This window comes from Cucurbita moschata, unplaced genomic scaffold, assembly GCF_002738365.1.
Source record: "Cucurbita moschata cultivar Rifu unplaced genomic scaffold, Cmos_1.0 Cmo_Scf00051, whole genome shotgun sequence".
NCBI classification, from domain to species: Eukaryota; Viridiplantae; Streptophyta; class Magnoliopsida; order Cucurbitales; family Cucurbitaceae; genus Cucurbita; species Cucurbita moschata.
The window spans coordinates 1,124,408-1,146,239 of record NW_019268567.1 but is presented as its reverse complement, the minus strand read 5'-3'; the positions used below and the strand labels follow the sequence as shown (position 1 = coordinate 1,146,239).

Below are 21,832 nucleotides of genomic sequence, written 5' to 3'. Positions count from 1 at the left end.
AAAATATGATGATACTTATTTTCTCAATTGCCAGTCACTCAACTCAACTACTCATCATACACTCATATACTTACGATACTTAACATCTTCCGTCTCAATATTCTATATTAAGTCGAGGTATTGATTTTAGTATTGTAATAGTTCAAGACCACTGCTAGCAGATATTGTTCGCTTTAGCTCATTACATATCGCCTTCACGATTTTAAAACGTGTCTACTAAGTAGAGGTTTCCACACCCTTATAAGCAATGCTTTGTTCCCCCTCTCTAACCAATGTGAGATCTCACAATCCACCCCGCTTGGCACACCACCCAGTGTCTAGTTCAAGCCCACTGCTAATATTTTCTAAATGCACCCACCTTAATAACCCTAAAGGACATACTTTGTGTCGAGTTCGGTAGTTAAGCCTAACTCAAATACAAATATTTGATAATGTGACAGCACAAAAGTTATTTTTTAAGCAGCATCTTCCTAGATAACTACTTTGTGTTGTGGTACGATGGTTGGCTTTATGTCGTCTCATAAAATGTATAGACAACATTAGAAGGAAAGTTGATAAAGCAAAGGAAGCAAAGTGGTTGTGGTTAAAACTTAAAAAAAGGATGAAACGACAAGTCGTCCTCCTAAAGCTTCGTTCTATTCTTTGTATCTAACCCTTTCAAACCATCTTCCTCAATCTTTATTTCTTTTAGAGCTTATGGAGAGACCGAGAGACATCACAAAAGATTCTTAAAACACGTGTTTGGAGATCCTTCAATTTAAAAAATCGAGTCCAATTGTTATCGGTCATTGATAAATGATTCGTATTGAGTAATTTGCATTACAATTTCCGGCTGGTGTAGTATATACATAGATCAGTTACGCTCGAGAAAAATTAAATTTTGAGTACTCCCCTTTTCTTTTCCATTCTCTGTTTCTGGCAAAACGGATTAGATTAGATTAGATTAAATTCAATAAAATAAAAAAACCAAAAGCAAAACAATAAAAATTTTAATAATATAGAGTGAGAGAAAGCATGGTGAATGAAATTTGAATAAAGTTATTAGATAAAACCAGTGAGTGGATAGAAAGGACCGATGAGATGACAAAGAATACAAAACAAAAGAATGGTAGGGGAAGGGCAGAGCATGGCATTTGGCTAGCCCGCCACGAATACCCTTTCGTGACAACAATACACGTGTATCATTCATTCGTTCGTTCGTTCCTTTCCTCTTTCTTTCAAATCTAAACATAAGCTCTTGTAGTTTTGCTTCAAGTTATTTTAAAACGTAATTAAATTAATCAACGTGAGACTCTCTCCCAACACTCAGACAGGTATACGCAAATAAACCAAACACTACCTCCGTCGACACTACCTTTATTCCGATTCCGGGATAGTGTGAGACATGCAACCAAACACTACCTCAAAAAATAAATTATTATTATTATTATTTATTAAATAAATAAATAAATAAAAACACTCCGAAAGTAACCGCCATCCAACCAACTGTACAATAGAAGTTCGAGAGATAAAACTGGAAGTTTCTGTTAATATGTAGGGCCCAATCGAGGAATAGCCACGCGTCACTTAGACAGGGTCCCACCATATTTCAAGTTGATTGGTTGGATGTGTGACACGTGTGGTACCCCACCAATCCTGATCTTTCTTCTCCTCTATGGTTCCCACGTCCACCTTAAGGTTATCGTAGGTCCTACCTTTCATTGTTAATATTTTTGTCTTTTTTTTTTTTTTTCCTTTAAAAAAATAAAATAAATTATTTTAATTCTATTTTTTCCTGCCCCACTCCGCGTCCCTCTCTTGATAGTTACAAATTTTATAAAATTTCCCCTTTTTTTTAATTACTTCACATTTTTAGCCCATATACCCCTAATTTTGTCCCCATGTTAATATATATATATATATAAAAGAAAATAATATAGAGTTTTGATTAATATCTTCAATAAATATATATTATATATGTGATAATTAATTTTTTTTTATATGAGATTTTCTTTTTATCTAAATTATTTGAAAATTCCCTTTTATTATTTCAAAATAAAAAAGAACATCGAGGGTCATATTCCCGAGATTACAAATTCTTGATATATAGATATAGATATAGATATAGATATTATTCTTGAAGTATATGGACGTGCGTACATGAATGATAAATTAATTAAATACTTCTTTTAAAGAAAATAAATTAATATTTTATGTTAATGTTGACTTTAGAAATCGGTCTACTTGACCAATTCAAAACGCTATATGTATCGAAGAATCATATGCCACAATTTGTCGAGAATATTCTGATGATACACCTGAGATAAATATTGGGATTATATATATAATAAATAAATAAAGCTTAAATCTTTTTTCATTATTATTATAAATCAAGTTGTTATATTAAATTTGGTAAATATAAGCATCAAAGTTTTTGAGGTGATATTCTTGATGTCTCCATATTTTTTATTTCATTATTTTTTTTTAATTTTTTTTTTTTAGATTTGATATGAATTTGGGAATTTAATCTTTGGTGCATGATATTTAAGAATGATTGACCAAAACAAATCAAATTGGGGTTCTTTTGGAATCAAATTTTCTAAATACCTTACGTCATATTAAATTAGAATGAACATTATTGTTACGTTTTAGGCACGGAAAATCCCGTTCTTCAAATTCCTTTACACTTTTACACGCAACCATTCTGTAGGGCGATTTGTAGATATGAAGATTTGAACTTTCAATCTTTAATAAACGAATACATGTCAATTTCTGTTAAGTTATTACTCGTACTGGTCATAACCTTAAATTTTGATATCATATAATGTTATTCTAACCCTAGGAGTTTCTATAACATCACACCTCCATGATTCAGAGATTTGAAATGTGGATTCAATACCTGATGACATTGACATTGACATTCTCCTGTATCCTTTGCAACATAACTATGTTACCTACTTATCTTCAACTATTGATGAGTATCATGGTGTTTTAAATTTTTCAACTATGATCCAAAACAAGAAGATTCAACAAGTATTCATTCTTTATATACAAAATTGGATAGACTCGGTTTAACCTCTATTTCATGTGTTATAAGCTGATTTGATTGATGAAGGACAATGTGAAAATTCGAAAGTGAATATTCGGACGGTTGAATGAGTGGACGATTGATAATTTATTTATTATTTTAATTTCATAACTCATTGTAACGGCCAAAAAGGTGGGAAGTTTTAGTGGACATGGCCACTAACTTCACCACTAACTTCTTTTAGTAGGTTTTCGAAGAGTGGGATTTTTTTTTTTTTTTTTTTTTTTTTTTTTTTGGAAAAAACTATAAATATTTGTAAAAAAAACTTTTTTTACAGACTACATTTGAAGCAATTATTGTAATAGAAAATCTAATTCTAGCTTTATCTCTTGGTCAATCCGAATTTTGTACAAAGCGGTGTTAATTTCTTTCATTCAATCGTTCTTATTCAACAAAAGCTTGTATCGTTGGACTAAGGATCAAAATTCCCTTATCAACTTCGTTTAACAGCAAACCAACATAGGTCATTTTAGCATCATCATTCATAAGCTACCATTTCTTAACCATTATATCTTTACGATCACTCTCATTCACACGTATTTTAGGTTCATTAACGTACCTTAGTGGTTATATTAGGTATATATTATAAAGTGATAGTAAACTAAAAGTTTAATGTTGAATTATAAGCATGATAATATTAAAAAAGGGAAAAAGAAAGTGCAAATAAATAAGGGTTTAAAAAGGCATTGATAATGTTGTAGCAAATTGGGAGCATAGTATTGGCAATGATATGTCTTTTTTTATTATTAACCCTTTAATGTCCATTGGATTTACTCCTTTTTTATTATCCATTATTTTCTTTCTAATTTATAACCCTATCTTATCTTTTCTTTTCATTATCTCCCTTTTCTAAAAAGCTTTGATAACTTATAACCTATATATCCTTCATGTTTGTATAATCACAAAAATAACATATTAAGCTACCTTTTTCAATCTCGATATCCACACATAAATAGCGTGTTCATAAATAACGTCATGATATCAATTATGTCGATAATGTGGGTAGCAAAATCGATTAGTTTGTGTCAAATGACATGACATGTATTCATAGAAATCTTGCCGATATATGATAATATATGTATGCAAGAGATATTAGGGTTGCATTTAGTTTGATAATAAAACGCTATTAATTCAATTTGGTAGAACGCGGGTCTCCAAAATTCAATGTTGTAGATCTAAATCCTACCGAACATGATTTGATTGTTGTCTAAATATAGATCAAAACGTTAAATTAAATTTTCCATTTTAAAATCTATAGAATAATGAGTGCAATCTATTGATTCCTTATTTTATGTTCCATGTTAGTAAATGTTGGTCGGCTGATTTGATTTTGAATATTTTAAATTTTAAAATGGAGAATTATATTTTTTTTAAAAAAAAAGTTAATGAAATATGTGTTTATAGCTAAAAATCATGTGAGTGAAGACAGAACATGTTGAAAAAAATTGTATTAATTTATGGAGATAGTCTTCACTCTTAACCGTGATAACTAGGTAATGTAGTTGTAACAACCCAATCCCATCTCTAGCAGATATTATCCGTTTTGGCTCATTACGTATCATTGTAAGCCTCACGATTTTAAAACATATATGATAGGAAGAGGTTTCCACACCCTTGAAAGAAATGTTTAGTTCCCCTCTCCAACCGATGCGCTAATAGTATCAAAGCTAGACACCAAACATTGTGTCAACAAGGACGCTGGATTCCTAAGGAGTGGTGAATTTTAACACATTGTGAGATCCTACATCGGTTGGAGAGGGAATTAAATCATTCCTTATAAGGGTGTGGAAACCTCTTCCTAACATACGTGTTTTAAAACAGTGAGACTGACATCAGTACGTAACGAGCTAAAGTGAACAATATCTATAAACGATGGTTTTGGAATGTTACAGTAGTCATGTCGCAAGGAATGTTGGACAATTAAGTGTCGTATCTAAAAATTACGTGATTGTTAGGTTAAGTAAGTGTTCAAATCCCAATTTGATTTTGATATTGAATGATTATTATACTCCCAAATTTGAATCTCCCACCACCTTTCACAATTTATTATTATGGGTTAGCCAAAAAGGGGTATATAATTAGTTCAATCCATCATTTGGGTGCTATTTTTTAATTAACTAATAAAAAGTTCAAATTTTTAATCACTTTTTTAATATCTTTTCAATTTGACATATGATCATGAGCCATTTCCCATCTAAATTTGTGTCAAAATTATTGAACCAATGTCTTTCCATGCCTCTTCTCCCCTTTTCCAGCGGATCATTCTCCCAATCCTTCGTGTAATCGCATTCCTTTTTTGTTTCCTTTTCTTTTTCTTTCCAAATTTAATAATAACTTATAAAATATGAATGTTCCAGGCGGTGTTCCAGTGAGGATGCAGGACATCCAAAGGGGTAGATTTTAGCGCATAGTAAGATCCTGTGATGTCCCACCTTGATTGGGGAGGAGAACAAACCACCATTTATAAGAGTGTGGAAACCTTCCCTTAGTATACACGTTTTAAAGCCTTGAGGGGAAGCCCAAAAGTGAAAGCCCAAAAGTGAAAGCCCAAAGAGGACAATATCTACTAGCGGTGGATCTGGGTCGTTACCGATCCTATATCGGTTGGAGAAGCATTCCTTATAAGGGTATGAAACCTCTCCCTAATACCCAGATCCTATATCGGTTGGAGAAGCATTCCTTATAAAGGTATGAAAACCTCTCCCTAACACCCAGATCCTATATCGATTGAAGCATTCCTTATAAGAATTTTTAAACCTCTCCCTAACACCCAGATCCTATATTGGTTGGAGGGAGGAATGAAGCATTCCTTATAAGGATATGAAAACCTTTCCCTAACATACGCATTTTAAAACCGTAAGACTAACGTTGGTACACATCTAATGGGTCAAAGTTGACAATACATGCTAATAGTGAGCTTAGAATGTTACAACGTTGGTACGTATGTAATGGGCCAAAGTTGACAATACATGCTAACAGTGAGCTTAGGATGTTACAGTAGTCATGTCATAAGGAATGCTGGACAATTAGGTGTCGTATCGATTATAATACTTCGTAATAATAACTTATAAAATATTCATCTCGAGCGATATATTAGTCGTTTTTAGACCATGATATTTTTTATATATTGAACGATTAACATTAGTCAATAAAACGTTAACGTGATTAGAAGGAGAATAATTATGTCTTGATCCATTAACTTCAACCTTATTTGAATTCGTATATCGCTCCATCTCCAATCCATTAATCTAGAGTGTTGAGATAAACACGTCTCGTATAAACTAATTTAATAAAGTTTTTTTTTTTTTTATCATTTCAAGGAGAAAAGGAATGACAAAGCTTGATTGGATATTTCAAGAATTATTAAAAAAAAAAAACAAAAAACAAAAACAAAAAAAAAAACATGGGAGCTGAAATAATTGGTAATTTTAAGGAAAGTGGCACATTTTCCTACTAAGGTCCAGGTAGATATAATGGACGTCCACGTTGTCCGCATCCCTGTCATCATTATTATATAATACCAATTTCAAAATTAAATATCCTTTTTTAATTTATTTTCTCCTCTACTCTATTTTTTTTTTTTTTAAATTCACTTACACCGTGTTAATTCATTATTTTAAAAAATTAGCAATATTTAAATATCAATATAGATTAATTAGAATCAAAATTCAAAGCTGAAAGATAAAATAAATAAAGGAATCTGACCTAAAATTTTATAAATAAAACAAACTAATTTGTTTTTACTATAATAAAATAAATTGAACTGTCATTATCAAAATAGCCAAAAAAAAAATTAATTTTAATTTTAGCAGATATTTTTAATTAATACTATTTTAAAAAGTTAACTAAATAATAATTGCATTGAAGAAAAAGCTTGTGACACTGTACCAATATCGAGTATTTTCGTAGGCTTCTGATTTTTAGATAACGTTTTTTTAATCATTTAATTTTGGTGAGAATATGTGAGGTACCATGTTGATTGAAGAGGAGAAGGAAACTTCAGTGTAAGGACGTGAAAATTTGATTGATGGCAATAAGTAACGAGTCAAAGTAGATAATATAGGAACGTCCAGATACAATGAAACCAATGGATTGGCAGTGATAAAGAAAGTGAAAAAAAAAGAAGAAAAGGAAGAGGGTTTTGGAAAAGGGTCAAGTTTATAATGACCCTTCAAAATGGAGTTGGTGAGTTTGATTCAAGAGACAAAGAAAAGGAACACTTTGACTTGGAATTCTCTTCCAACTCGGCTTGTTCTTATTCAACTTTCCTCGTGTTTTCAACTATTTAGAACATGTTTTTGTTCATCATTCCCATGTTCTCGTGCCCATAGATCTAAATCTTTTAATGACATTTCGGGATTTGATAAGCTAATGTAGGAAGCGTTTTTCGATCCATGAATGTGTATTGGTTCAACTCTACCTAGTTTTAGACATTTAGAAGATTACCCAACTTTTAAAGGAGATTATTCTTATCGAATTACATATACTTTCTTGAAATATTGGAGAGAACGTGACGTTCGAGAGATACATGAATGAACCGATATCATATCTGAATGAGAGCGATCCTAAGGGTACGAGGGTTAAGAAATGTTTAAAATAATTAATAATTACTATATATCAATATGGTGTGCTTTTATTGTTGTTCTTTTTTGGTTTTCCATTTCGGGCTTCCCTTCAAGATTTTTAAAATGTGTCGACTAGGGAGAGGTTTCTACGCCCTTATAAAGAATGTTTTGTTCTTCTCCCTCCCCAGCAGATGTGAGATCTCACAATCCACCCCTCCCCCCTAAGAATGTTTTGTTCTCCTCCCTCCCCAAGCCGATGTGGGAACTCACAATCCACTATTCCCCCCTTCAGGGTCCAACATCCTCGCTGGTACTCACTCCCTTTTAAAATCGATGTGGAACCCCTAATCCACCCCCTTTGGGGCCCAACGTCCTTGTTGGTACACCGTCTCGTATCCACTATAATCAGGGCTCAGCCTCTTCGCTAGCACATCGCCCGTTGTCTAGCTCTAATACCATTTGTAACAGCTCAAGCCCACCGCTAGCATATACTGTCCTCTTTGGACTTTCCCTTTCAGGCTTCCCCTCAAAGTTTTTAAAACGCACCTGCTAGGAAGAGGTTTCCACACCCTTATAAATAATGTTTCGTTCTCCTCCCTAACCGATATGAGATCTCACATTTCTTGTCTGTGGCTCAATCATAGAAATTTCAAAGTTAAATGTATTCAACTTGGAACAATCTTCCCTAGAGTGAAGTACTTTCTAAAAGCATGTGAATAATGACAAAACATGCTACAAAAACCTATGTCGGTCTGTAGGTATAGTTTTTGCTCTTAAAAACACGTTAAGACAAGTAGACAATGTGGTCATGTTATAAGAGATACACGAAAATAAAAATAAACTGGTTAAAATGCTAGGTAAGGATATAGTTGTAATTAGGTTTATGCTTTACAGTTGTGAGTAGCTTATCCCATCAAAGAGTGGCATTCCAGGTTTCCTCATACACCCCCCTTGACTTTCCAACCAAAAGCACAAAATTACAAAATTTACCCCTCATGACTAATCATAATAATATTATTAAATCTTTTAGTTTGGGTCCCACAAGGGGAGTTGGTAGGGAAGTATAGTCGGTGGTGCCAAACCGACTCTTTATTGGAGTGGAAAATTAAATGTTTTGATTTGTTTTTAATTTGGTCAAAAAGCTAAGGTCGAAGGTCTTATTTGTAATTTCACAACCGTATGATATTGTTATATATTCGATTGTATGCTCGTGTGATTTTTCTTTACGCTTAATTCAAAAGATAGCATTATAATAACCGAAAAGAGCAATCTGATCTAAAATATTTTCGTACGAATAGGGACGGAGATTCACCATAGAAAACTTGTGGAGTTCGTGTCCCTGAATAATTGGACGAAGAACAGCGAGAAGGTTGGCACATCATCCAATGTCTGCCCTCTGATATCATTTGTAACACCCCAGATGGGTCTGATACCATTTATAACGCCCCAGATCCACTACTAGCAGATATTGTCCTCTTTGGGTTTTCCCTTTCGAGCTTCCCCTCAAGGCTTTGAAACGCGTCTGCTAGGGGAAAGTTTCCACACCCTTATAAATGGTGGTTTGTTCTCCTCTCCAACTAATGTGGGACATCACACTCCTTCTCCAACGGGACTCGGTCTCACAAATAAAATGGACATCTCTATCTTTTTACAAATTAATAATATTATTTTTTAATAACGAGGACAAAACTATTACTTGCACGAAAGTTTAGAGACTAAAGATACAATCTAAAATTGGTCTTTGTAGATGATATTTTTGTTTAGCTCGAGTCGGTTCGTGTCTCGGGGCAATTATCGAGGGGGAAGGGCATGTTGAATGGTAGTAAATGAGAGTGGGTTAGGGTTGTGAAGTACACATCAAAGGATGGGTAATCAATGGCATTCTCATCTTTGGCCTATTTTGCCAATGTCTTATTCACTCCATCATCCTTTCTATTTTCCACAATCCAACAAATAATATTTAGTTATTTTATGCCAAAATTCATTTTCAAAAAATAAAAATAAAAAACACAAAAAAAATCTCTATATATTTTTTTATTTTTTTTATTCATGTCTTTGAAAAATGAGTTTGTGTTTATGATCTATTTGTCATCTTTTTCAAAAATATATTTTGAATTTTTATTTAAAAAATATAGAGATTTTTTATAAAAATTATATATATATATATATATATATATATATATATATTACTAATAATATTTTTAAATAACCAGCTCATTTTTTAAAATTAAGGTATTTTTCGTTTAGAAAAATTTTCATGTTGAAGCCAAATGGTGGGCTCATCGAGCCCATATCAAATCTTGGGCCTTCTTTTGCTTAGAAGTTAGAATGGGCTGAACTCGATAAAAGCCCAATATGAAAAAGAATTTAAGTTTGTACCAGCCAAAAAAGATTTTTTTTTTTTTTTTTCTTTCCGAGTGGAAGAACTCAGGTATGCAACTCTTTATAGATTCGGAACACAAACTTAGATTCGTACATTCAATTAATATCGGCGTAGAATACAACGAGGCAGTCTTTGGAGCAGTCGCTTTTTATAAATGTGTGGGAAAAGTCAAAAGTAAAAGTAAAAAAAGACAATATCTGCTAGCAATGAATTTGAACTATCCCGTCCTTTGGAGCATTGGCTTTTCTGAGAGTTCGTGTGTCAGAACATTTGAGCTATGCAGCATTAGCCTCAGGCTAATCCTCGGTTACGGTGCCTAAATGACACCTGGTCTCGCAAAGATAATCTCAGTTCACATGAAGCATCATAAGTTTTTCCAATTCAAAGTTGATCAGTATTGGTACAAATAGATACAAAAACCTACACAACCTTGTATATAGGTGTAGATGCATTAATATCATACATAAATGAATCATCACAACGTAATATTAACCAAAATAAATGAGAGTTATGAACCAAATAAATGTTTATACATTACATGAACCTATCATTCTTGACAAATTACAACAATCTTCACCTGGTCAGAAGATCTCTAAGCAGATAACTGGTTTGGCTGTCTCCAAGTCAACTCGCTACTTCTTCCTTCTAACAATTCAACACAGTTACTCCAAAGCTTCTATTGAACGAAAGTCCAAACTATTTTTCGCACTTCTACTCCAAAGCTTCTATGAGCACCTCATAAACTATTTAATCGTGTATCAGCACCTCATATATTATCTATATTTTTTTTATGTTAGTTTTGAAAGTTTTTTAGTATTTTTTAAAGTTATAGTCGTAATGATATTTTAATTTATTTTTTTTAAATCATAGTTTTTAGAAAAGTTTAAGAGTATTAATAAATTTTTTGAAATATCAACTATATTTTCTAAATTATTTTTGAAAATTAAATAATATTTTTTAAATCCTTTTAAAAATAAACAATATTTTTTAAACACAGTCTACGGTAACATTAATGATTTCCATTCAAAAGTAAGCATAATTATTTTTTTAACTTTTCTTTTTAGACTAAAGACGTTATTGAAGTTTTTTAAATTTTATTAATAGATAAAACGCAAAATTTATGAATATTTTTATTAATTATAATTAAGATTACGTCAAATTTAATAATATTAAATTCTATTGAACAATTTATTTGATATTAATAACTAAAATAAAACAATATAACTAAAAATGATTAAAAATATAAATAGTATATGTTATTTAATAAAAATATATTTTGATTAAATTTGAATTTTCAACGAAGAATAAAAAAATATAAACAAAAGATATATTATAAAATGTCAAAAATGTCACGAATCTCATCTCTTTCTCCATCAACCATATCCAAATTGCGTTGAGAAACGCGCCAAGTTAACTGCTACCCACGCGGGCCAATCAAAACTCGACACGTAGGTTACTTAACGAACACGACCTCAGCTCCTCTTCCTCTTTTAAGTAATTGGCAAACCGACTTCCGGTGGTAGGTCTACTCTGTTTCTCTCTCTACTGGTTTGCGATTGACGGATGGCATCACCGGGAGAACCAAATCGGACGGCGGAGGATGAATCTCAAGCAGCCGCCCGGCGAATCGAACGGCTGTCTTTACACCTGACTCCGATTCCCCTTGATGATTCGCAGGGGGTGGAGATGGAAACGTGCGGGGCGGGGAAAGCGAAGGCGAAAATCGAAGTGGATATGGGGAGTTTGTCACTGTATATGAGGAAGAAACACAGGGAGGTTCAAGAGCGAGTGTTTGAGTACTTCAATTCGAGGCCTGAATTGCAGACGCCGGTGGGGATCTCCATGGCCGATCATCGGGATCTCTGTATGAAGCAATTGGTAGGTCTGGTCAGGGAAGCCGGAATTCGGCCGTTTAGGTTTGTTAATGAAGATCCTGCTAAGTATTTCGCTATTATGGAGGCTGTTGGAAGTGTGGACGTCTCTCTCGCCATTAAAATGGGCGTCCAGTTCAGGTCATTATCTTTACTTCTCTCTCGATTATCTCATTCTTACCATTGTTTCTCAAATAAATTTTAGTTTCTTCTTTTTGTTCTTCCCTATTATGACTGTTTTGGGAGGCTGAGAATGGTAATTATCGAATTAGAATCATTGAACTTGACCCACGAATGTTTACTTTCCATTAAATATGGTTTTAGTAATCATTGGATCGATTCTATTTTTGACCATATGTTTTATAATTTTAATTTTAATTCCTATTTTTGGATTAGAACTTCCAAATCTTAAGAAAAAAGTTCTGCAGATCTTTAAGATAATTGTTTTTGTCATTTTCTTAAGACAATATTAACTGGAATTTCTCTTCCAAAGCTTGAATTTAACTGGAACAACTAGTTCCTCTCTCGGGTGGGAGACGAAAGTTAAGCTTCTGGGAAGAAAATTTGATGGCCATGAATTTAGTTTTCGTTTAGCTATAGAATGTTCATCTGCTGTTGTTGTAACTGCTTGTGGGGTAGTAGATATTGTTCTCTCTCGGTTTTCCCTTCTAAACTTCCCCTCAAGGTTTTAAAACGCGTCTACTATGGATATTGTCCTCTTTGGACTTTCTCCTCAAGGTTTTAAAACACGTCTACTATGGAGAAGGTCTAGCCCTACTCCGACCAGTACCTCGCTCAGTCTAGTGACTAGCTCTAATATCATTTGTAACAGCCCGACCCCACCGCTTGCAGATGTTATCCTCTGTTACAAATGGTATCAAAGCCAAACACCGAGCGGTATGTCAGTGAGGATGCTTAGCCCCAAAGGGGTGGACACCGGACGTATGTTAGTGAGGACACTAGGCCCTGCAATGAGTGGATTGTGAGATCCCTCATTGATTAGAGAGGGGAACGAGTGCTAGTGAATATGTTGGGCTCCGAAGGTGGTGGATTGTGAGATCCCATATCGGTTGGAAAGCAATGAAGCATACCTTATAAGGGTGTAGAAACCTTTCCCTAGCGGACGCATTTTAAAAACCTTAAGGGAAAGTCCTAACGATATACTTAGGCTGTTACAGTTGCTGAGTGGGCTTGAAATTTGAATCAGACGACTACAGCTTGACATTGAGTTCTATTTATGAAAATATCGTCATGTTTCATATTGCAGTCTATGGGGTGGCTCTGTCATCAATTTAGGAACCAAAAAGCACAGAGACAGATTCTTTGATGGTATTGACAATGTGGATTATCCTGGCTGCTTTGCTATGACTGAACTTCATCATGGTAACTCTAATTATGCAGTTCTGTTCAGTAATGTAGCTCTGCATTTTGTTCTAAAATCTCTTCCTTTAATTCTTCCAAGGCTCAAACGTTCAGGGTCTCCAAACAACAGCTACATTCGATCCGATCACGGACGAATTCATTATCAATACACCAAATGACGGAGCCATCAAATGGTGGATTGGCAATGCTGCAGTTCACGGCAAGTTCGCCACGGTTTTCGCTAAGCTCGTGTTGCCAACTCATGATTCTAGAAAGACTGCTGATATGGGCGTCCATGCTTTCATCGTTCCGATAAGAGATCTCAAGTCTCATAAAACACTTCCAGGAATTGAAATCCATGATTGTGGCCACAAGGTAGGCCTCAATGGTGTCGATAATGGAGCGTTGAGATTCCGTTTGGTGAGAATTCCACGAGATAATCTCCTTGATCGATTCGGAGAGGTATCCCGGGACGGGAAGTATAAGAGTAGTCTACCATCTATCAATAAAAGATTTGCAGCAACATTAGGAGAACTTGTAGGTGGAAGAGTTGGGCTAGCATATTCTTCAGCTAGTGTTCTTAAGATTGCTTCCACAATTGCTATTCGTTATTCGCTGTTGCGCCAGCAGTTTGGCCCTCCAAAGCAGCCTGAAGTCAGTATTTTGGATTACCAGTCTCAGCAGCACAAGCTTATGCCAATGCTGGCTTCAACTTACGCCTTCCATTTCTCTACTATGCAACTTGTGGAAAAGTATGCACAGATGAAGAAGACTCATGATGAAGAACTAGTTGGAGATGTGCACGCGTTATCGGCAGGCCTCAAGGCTTACATTACTTCTTACACGGCGAAATCCTTGAGTACCTGCAGGGAAGCCTGCGGCGGCCATGGATACGCTGTCGTCAATCGCTTCGGTACTCTTAGGAACGATCACGACATTTTCCAGACTTTTGAAGGAGACAATACTGTTCTTCTACAACAGGTTTGGCTAACATAATCTATTGCTTGTTGGCTATTGTTTTTCCTTAGTGACTTAAAGTTGAACTTTCACGTTTAGGTTGCGGCTTACCTCTTGAAGCAATACAAGGAGAAATTTCAAGGTGGGACACTTACAGTTACATGGAACTACCTGCGAGAGTCGATGAATACGTATCTGTCTCAACCGAATCCCGTCACGGCACGGTGGGAAAGTGCAGACCATCTCCGAGATCCTAAGTTTCAGCTAGATGCCTTCCAAGTGAGTATACGAATAGTTGTTTCGTGAAAATGAAGATGTTTCTAATTTTCGAATGCAAAGAATCCTTATTCTTGATGGTGTTCATATCATAGTATCGAACGTCTCGATTACTTCAAAGTGTAGCTGTTCGTCTTCGGAAACATACTAAAAACCTTGGAAGCTTTGGTGCATGGAATAGATGCCTGAATCACCTCTTGACTCTTGCAGAATCCCACATTGAATCTGTAATCCTCGCTCAGTTTATAGAAGCTGTACAAAGGTTCATTTCATTCCAACACCTGCAGTTCACTTCATATTGTTTTCTGTTCTGAGGTTTTAACAATATTTTCGTTTGCATCAGATGTCCCAATGCCAATACACAGGCTACTCTGAAACTCGTATGCGACCTTTACGCCTTGGATCGAATCTGGAACGACATCGGAACATACCGAAATGTCGACTACGTAGCTCCCAACAAAGCAAAGGTAATTTTAGCTAGCATTACACCATCATATAACTCTTTCAGTAGTTGAATTCTTGTGAATTTTCCTTCTGCCCTGCAGGCTATTCATAAGCTCACTGAATATCTATGTTTTCAAGTGAGAAACATCGCACAAGAACTGGTTGATGCGTTTGATCTTCCAGATCATGTAACTCGAGCGCCCATTGCAATGAAGTCGAATGCTTACTCCCAGTACACGCAGTACATCGGATTCTGATAGCCAACCAGTACAAAATTGCATTCAAACTTGGACCACTGGTGAGTGGTTAGCTACCAAAACCTCATATCAGTATTGTGATCACTGATAAAAACTATTGGCTGTGTCAATTCTATACCAATTGTCATGTTGTCTTTGGTATTGGAAAAGATCAAGATAACTAAATTGTCAATAATAAGTTACATGGATGTTTACAGGAAGAAATGAATTATCATTACTCAATACTTGCAATTAAGGTGTTAAATTTTCGTTATCATGTTCATAGATTCAATAACGAGCACGATCCAACGTGCCGTTTGTCCTAAATGACTTTCAAGGAATCAACAGGACCTGCAGCCAAACTTGAGAAATATTTGTACTTCCCCATAATTACATGGTTAATATCTAACAGGCTTGTAATTCAAATATGTTGTAACTGCAGCCTCGCTTTTCTGTCTAACATCTTCATACATTTTGAGCGAAGCTTCGGAAAATTTCGTTAGCCGATCCAGAATTTTCGTTAAACTTGAATGTATGCAACTTAAGTTTGAAGAGGAAGTACTGTTGTTGTCGTTGTTGTCGTTCCCTTCTGGTTCTTCCCCAGTGTTTGGCTTAACAAGCTTCTGTTTCCTCTGTAGTTCGGCTTTTTCGGATATCGAACAGTTGAGTTCTTCCAAGAAGACTCTGATGGCGTTGCTAAGTTCATTAGATGGAAGGTTGTTGATTCCTGTTAACCAATCTCGACATAGGACGAAAATAGGTGGGGCAACGACACGGCGAGGTGAGAATGGCCTTCTGCTCTTCGAGCGTTCCTGTGGTTGTTGAATGCAATGTTGTAGCCAGCCATTCAAAGCTCCAACATATGATGCAAGGCTGTTGATCCAGTTTGCAAAGCTTAGGCCAAAACATTCTATCTCTTGTTGGAGTTGGACTAATATCTGCCTTTGTGCGTCCGCTCGAGGTGTACCCATGGCTGCACTCTTCGAGTGATATGCCAACGATATCGTTATGTACTGTGCGTGGTGGCATTCAAGCATCGACTTCCACATCCTGATCAACCTGCACTGAAACTAAAATTATCGACGAAACAGCAAGTGAACAGCATCACATTATCGTTTGTAATAGCTAAGCCCACCGCTAATATCTCTCGCTTTTGCCTGTTATATATTGTCATCAGTCTCATGATTTTAAAACGTGTCTACTAGGGAGAGGTTTCCACACTCTTATAAGGACTGTTTCGTTCCCCTCTCCAACCGATGTGAAATCTCACAATCCACTCCCCTTGGGGGCCAGCGTCTTCGCTGGCACCCTTCTCGGCATTTGCCTCTGATACCATTTGTAACCGCCCAAGTCCACCACTAGCAGATATTGTATGCTTCGGCTCATTACGTATCGTCGTCAGTCTCACGGTTTTACAACACATCTGTTAGGGAGAGATTTCCACACCCTTATAAGAAATGTTTTGTTCCCCTCTTCAACCGATATAGAATCTCACATCATTTGATTGTGAAGATAAAATAACATTCTTCTTACCCCTGAACGAGTTCAATGAGTTGTGGTTGCATCTCTTCATCTCTCATTTTCTCAACGCGTTTCGATATCGAATCAACAGAATAAATTGCAACCCGTATACGGGAGTGTAGATCCTTGACAACTGCCCTCGTCTTGTCGATGACTTGTGTACTGTAATCCTTCGCAAATAGATATCTAAGTTGATCACACTTACGATCGTACTCCTTCCGAATGGATTCGCTAGCCTGAAAAGACGAACAAAACTCATTCAAAATGAGGTTACCATGATCAGCTCAAGGTATCATCTTTATGAGAAACTCTACATATTTGAGTATCTGTATCTGATATTTCTTCTCCACAGGACATACCTTGACTTCATCATAGAGCTTTCTCTCCCATGCGTAAAGTCGGTCCAAGGTAGACGAATGGCTTCCGGAGATCATACAGAATTCTTCTACAAATTCGCTTCCACTGTCATCAACATCATCTTTGGCAGCAAGAGGACTCTGTGACGAAGATGACCGAGACCATGTCGATCGTTTCCACGTAATCACTTTTTTCTTATGTGGCTCTGTATATTCATTAGAACTCACTTAAGAATTAGCTACAGGAAGATCAACAAGCAAATGGCTATCTCAGCATATTCAATCAAAGGGTTCAAATTACCATGAGATAAAAGGGTAGGCTTTGCAGGACAGCAAACGAGTCGTAATCGACGCAACGGGTCGAAAAATGCAAAACCAGATACACTTCCTGCAAAAGTTGAGATACAACAATGAAACTAATGAACAACTCGAGCAAATTACACAGTTCATCGACATTTTCTCGTAAATGTACCATTTTCTTCGAGGTATCGAACTCTGATTTTATTGACCTCAAGCATTCTCGAGACCTCCCTCCCGGAATCTGAAGCTCTCTGAAACCGATTGTCGATTTCCTTAATGCTGGAAAGAAAGTCTTTAGCTCTATGAGTAATAAACTCTGAGGGATCTTCTTGTTCAGTGCACAAACTCTTCTCCACCTTAACTATCCCTCTTGAACCAGATTGTTCGAGCAGAACTTCGCACGACAAACTCGTCGAATTAAGCTCTTTATCGTCCCGTCTCGCCATCTCCGAAGTTCGTTCTTCAACAGATTCAGATGAACTCAAATGGTCACCATTTTCACAAGCTTTTTGCCCTGTTTCTGGCTTTGAAATCCCTTCCTGGGATTCATCATTGGCATCTGTCATTGCTCCCTTGAATTGCTTCCACATTCTCTCATTCTCAATGTTCACATCCATCCCACCAGTCGCCAAGAAACTGAAGCTATCAATTTCATCATTGGTGTCAAAGTAATCCCAAGAAGATCCCAAATCATGAGGCAGTGGTGGCGGCGGCGGAGGCAACGGCGAAGCAACAGATTCTTCATAAACATAACTATGGCTACTCGGCTGGACTTTGACAGTAAGAGGGGTACTACCTCCGGCGACCATATAACTAATGGTGGGTATTGGCGGCGTAATGGGGCTTTCTCGCAATGGAGACTCGGAAGCGTCGGCGGTCTGCGACGGGCATGGCGATGGATAAGAGAAATGCGACGGCGTCTTGTCGAGCTCGGTGGCCGACGTAGATAGAGACGACTCAATCAACACCTCAGCCTCGGCGTATCGCCGGAGAGAAACGCCGACGTTTTTTAGGGCCTGAACGTAACAGACATGGGCGGCGGCTAGAGCGTACCTCGAATCGATAGCCTGTTTGATGAATCGCTTTCGCTCCTTACAAAGGCGTAGGGCTTCGTCATTCTCGATTTTGGAGTTCGAACCACCCATTTTTCGCCAAAAATTTCAACGACCCAGTTCATGAAATCGATGTCGGAGCCATAAAATTTTGATTATCAGAACACCCACTTCGGAATCAACGGTCTCCCACCTCGATTTCCAGAAGAAACTCTTCCGCGAAAACAGAGCAGCCTGTTCACCACGAGCAACGCGAAAAACCCCAACGTAATCAAGAACCCACCAGAGGGAAGCGTGTTCGTACAGAAAGGAACAAGACCCACAAAATGGAATGAGCTACAGAAGTCGGAGTTACCTTCACATTACTACATTCAAAGTATGAAAAAACATAGGATTAGCTTGTTTTCCAGTGAGCAGTGACAGAGAACTCACAAAATCAAACCCATCAACGGAAAACAAAGATAACCCATCTTCAAAGATCCTCTAGAACAAAGATTTTTGCAGAGATTCAGAGGAAAATGCAGCAACAATGAAGCAAAATGGAGATGGATCAAAAACCTAAGAACGGAAGAAAACAAGAACAGGGCAAGAAGATCCTCGAAACATGTGTAGATTTCACCAAAAAAAAAAAAACAGCGAAAATTAGAAAACATTCATGCTTCACCGTTCAATTAAACAATTACAACGGCCATTCCTCCTCATGGGTACGACAAAAAAACCAGAGAAAATATTTTGTAATTAAGAACTAAAGCAAAGCAAAAACATCTCACATTACACAAAACAGAGGAAACTGGTGTCAGAAGAGAGAATAGCTGCATTTATTGGAAAAGGTGAGGAGATGACAGAATTACCCTTGATTTTCACAAGAGAAAGTGCAACGGCTCCATAAAACCCGGTTTTTAGGGAACTGGCGTTTTGTTGTGTAGCAACTTTTGCCAGCTAACACACCATTTTTACACTAATGGAGCTCTGCAACTGCTACTGTTAGTGGAATGAAAGAGACGACCCATTTCTTCTTGCTTTGTGTTCTTGAACAAAGCTGATTGAATTTTGAACATTCTTTTTCTACTTTTGATTATTGTATGAAAAGTTCTGTTCTTCAAAAGTTGTAAAGATATTTGATTAGTCTGGAAGTTCACTATAAATTGAGGAAGGCAGCGAATCTTACGGTACAGGATGACAACTTAGTGACATGTAAAGGAATAATCATCTTTCTAACTTTTTGGTATATTTTTCTTCCTTCTCGAGAACAACGAGAGTGAAGACTATCCACACATACCAACTCAGTTTTTCATCATGTTTTGTCCTCGTTCAAAGTATTTCTAAAACGTCACCCAACGTAGAACTACTTCAAACATTGAGTTTTTATAATTGAACCACCATAGCAATTTGTCTGGTATAATTAATGATTTTCCATTCTTTTAATTTTTCGTAGTTACCGCATTTTCATGTTCTCTTAATGATTTCGGTTTATTCATGTATCCTTCTTATCTAAATTATTTAGATATGATATACGAGATATGATACATTCGTATAGACACAGAAAAATCCAAAATAATTTATTGAGGAAAGACATTATTATGGTTAAAGATATATGTTTTGCTATGCACGTGAAAAAGAGAAAAATAATTAGGGAACGATACAACCTTTTTTGTACTCGTCTTTAATTTCCACTCAATCATTGTTTTACCGATTTTCATTTATTTAAAAATGTTGCTAAAACAGAGAGAGGGAAACTAAAAGACGTTGGTCGCAATACAAATATTTTATCTTCGTGATTTTTCTTTTTCACGAGTAATGACATTTTGACCATATCACCTACCATTTGGTTATCGAATGGAATAATTATTTTAATGAAAGAAAAATAGGATTAAAAAAATGAAATCGTCTATACACTGATTCCCTCAAATTGGTCAAATAAATCGTTTACACGGAGAAATGGGTATTTATTCTTTATCATGAATAAGTCCTGGTGTTAGTGTGAAACACCGGGGCACATAAATTCTTTGTCCACTAAGTCTTGTAATTGTAGATGTCTTGGGACGAAGACCAAGACGTTAGCTCCTTGTGAAAGAAGTATGATACTAATGAAGTTCCTTGTCAATTAGTTTGTGCTTAGAACGACTTTGAAGTCCTTCATGCCTAAGACCACAGGGGTTACTTTTAAGGACTAAACCATCTATCACTACTCGACAATCCTTTACTTTCGGTATGGCTACCCACAATATACACCTAAGATGATCTAACTCAATTCTCACTTGCAATATGAATGACATGGAAATAAAAGAGTTGATGGAACCTAAGGTAGATAAACGAAAGTGAAATAACCTTGGCATTATGTCTGTCACCACATAATTTGGTGCTTTTGGAAGGATCTATTCGATTACACCATACATCTACCCCAATGTTGTTTGTCACATTCCAGGCATGTCCTGATTGAGGTACATTGGGAGCGTTCATTCTATGGAGGGTCACGATGCATCTACCCGAAGTTCCTCTTTTGTTTCGATCTCGAGCATGTACCATGGGAACCTTCTATCCTCCGACCATGCTTTCACCAATCAACTCGGCAACGCTCAGCGTGGTGCCATAATCTAGTGGCTCTTTGTCTAGACCCATAACGAACCACACAGATATCGGGATTCCATCGTCCAACTGTCTAGCTTCTTGCTCACTTGACCTACTTGGGTTATGCAGCCGACCATGGCAGCATTGACCAAAGTTCATATCACCTCCAGCCGCATCAAGTCAGCCGTTGATGCTAACTCTTACGCGCTGACTTAGGAAGTTAAATCGCAGGACACCTCTGCATATGTTAGTGTCATCAACATCCAGACTAGCCCCGGGTTTGTCCGAGGGTCCAGACAAGAAAATTTATAAAGACGGAATACAAGATATTGTCTTTTTTGGATTTTTTTTTTTTTTTTTTTTTAGCTTTCTCTCGAGATTAAAAAAAAAAAATCTATTTGGGAGAAGTTTTCACACCCTCTAACAAATGCTTCGTTCCCTTCTCCAGTCGATATGGGATCTCGCAATCTACCTCCTTGGTGTTCCAGGGTCTTCACTGGCACACTATTCAGTGTATGGCTTTGATATCATTTATAATAGCCTAAGTCCACCGCTAGCAGACATATTGTCCGTTTTGGCCCGCTACATATCGTCCTTGGTCTCACGATTTACAAGGGTGTGTAAACTTCTTTGTAATAGACACATTTCAAAATCTTGAGGGTAAGCTCAGAAGGGAAAGCTCAAAGAAAGATAATATACGTAAGTGGTGGACTTAAGCTATTACAAATGGTATCAGAACCAGATACCGGTTTGCCAACGAGAACGTTAGACCCTTATGAGAGTGAATTGTGAGATTCTAATCGGTTCGAGAGAGAAACGAAACATTTCTTATAAATAAGAGAAAATCTTTCCTTATCAAACACATTCTAAAACC

General features: G+C 36.4%; 2 protein-coding genes across 4 annotated transcripts; one reads left to right on the top strand and one right to left on the bottom strand.

The window, feature by feature from the left end:
- The first annotated feature begins 11,524 nt into the window (after positions 1 to 11,524).
- LOC111435934 (acyl-coenzyme A oxidase, peroxisomal) lies at positions 11,525 to 15,888 on the top strand. 2 transcript variants are annotated; one of them, XM_023073549.1, is made up of 8 exons: positions 11,525 to 12,027; positions 13,154 to 13,269; positions 13,349 to 14,229; positions 14,305 to 14,484; positions 14,577 to 14,743; positions 14,825 to 14,948; positions 15,027 to 15,223; positions 15,800 to 15,888. In XM_023073549.1, the coding sequence occupies exons 1-7, from the start codon at positions 11,579 to 11,581 to the stop codon at positions 15,180 to 15,182; spliced, it is 2,073 nt and encodes a 690-aa protein (XP_022929317.1). In that variant the 5' UTR covers positions 11,525 to 11,578; the 3' UTR covers positions 15,183 to 15,223; positions 15,800 to 15,888. The 2 variants fall into 2 exon arrangements, with proteins under 2 accessions (XP_022929317.1, XP_022929316.1); XM_023073548.1 differs by lacking the exon at positions 15,800 to 15,888 and having other exon boundaries at positions 15,027 to 15,433.
- On the bottom strand, positions 15,524 to 19,513 carry LOC111435933 (nitrate regulatory gene2 protein-like). 2 transcript variants are annotated; one of them, XM_023073547.1, is made up of 6 exons: positions 19,055 to 19,513; positions 17,511 to 18,755; positions 17,340 to 17,426; positions 17,042 to 17,244; positions 16,695 to 16,918; positions 15,524 to 16,220 (listed from the first exon to the last, which is right to left on the bottom strand). In XM_023073547.1, the coding sequence occupies exons 2-6, from the start codon at positions 18,481 to 18,483 to the stop codon at positions 15,560 to 15,562; spliced, it is 2,148 nt and encodes a 715-aa protein (XP_022929315.1). In that variant the 5' UTR covers positions 18,484 to 18,755; positions 19,055 to 19,513; the 3' UTR covers positions 15,524 to 15,559. The 2 variants fall into 2 exon arrangements, with proteins under 2 accessions (XP_022929315.1, XP_022929313.1); XM_023073545.1 differs by having other exon boundaries at positions 19,161 to 19,513.
- Between the last annotated feature and the right edge of the window lie 2,319 nt (positions 19,514 to 21,832).

Excerpts from the sequence above, each read along its gene's own strand:
- LOC111435933 (XM_023073547.1), bottom strand. The coding sequence starts at position 18,483 with ATGGGTGGTTCGAACTCCAAAATCGAGAATGACGAAGCCCTACGCCTT. Across the intron at positions 17,427-17,510 it reads TCGATACCTCGAAGAAAATG|GAAGTGTATCTGGTTTTGCA; the intron begins GTACATTTACGA and ends CAACTTTTGCAG. Across the intron at positions 17,245-17,339 it reads GCCTACCCTTTTATCTCATG|AGCCACATAAGAAAAAAGTG; the intron begins GTAATTTGAACC and ends ATGAATATACAG.
- LOC111435934 (XM_023073549.1), top strand. The coding sequence starts at position 11,579 with ATGGCATCACCGGGAGAACCAAATCGGACGGCGGAGGATGAATCTCAA. Across the intron at positions 12,028-13,153 it reads AAAATGGGCGTCCAGTTCAG|TCTATGGGGTGGCTCTGTCA; the intron begins GTCATTATCTTT and ends TTCATATTGCAG. Across the intron at positions 13,270-13,348 it reads TATGACTGAACTTCATCATG|GCTCAAACGTTCAGGGTCTC; the intron begins GTAACTCTAATT and ends AATTCTTCCAAG.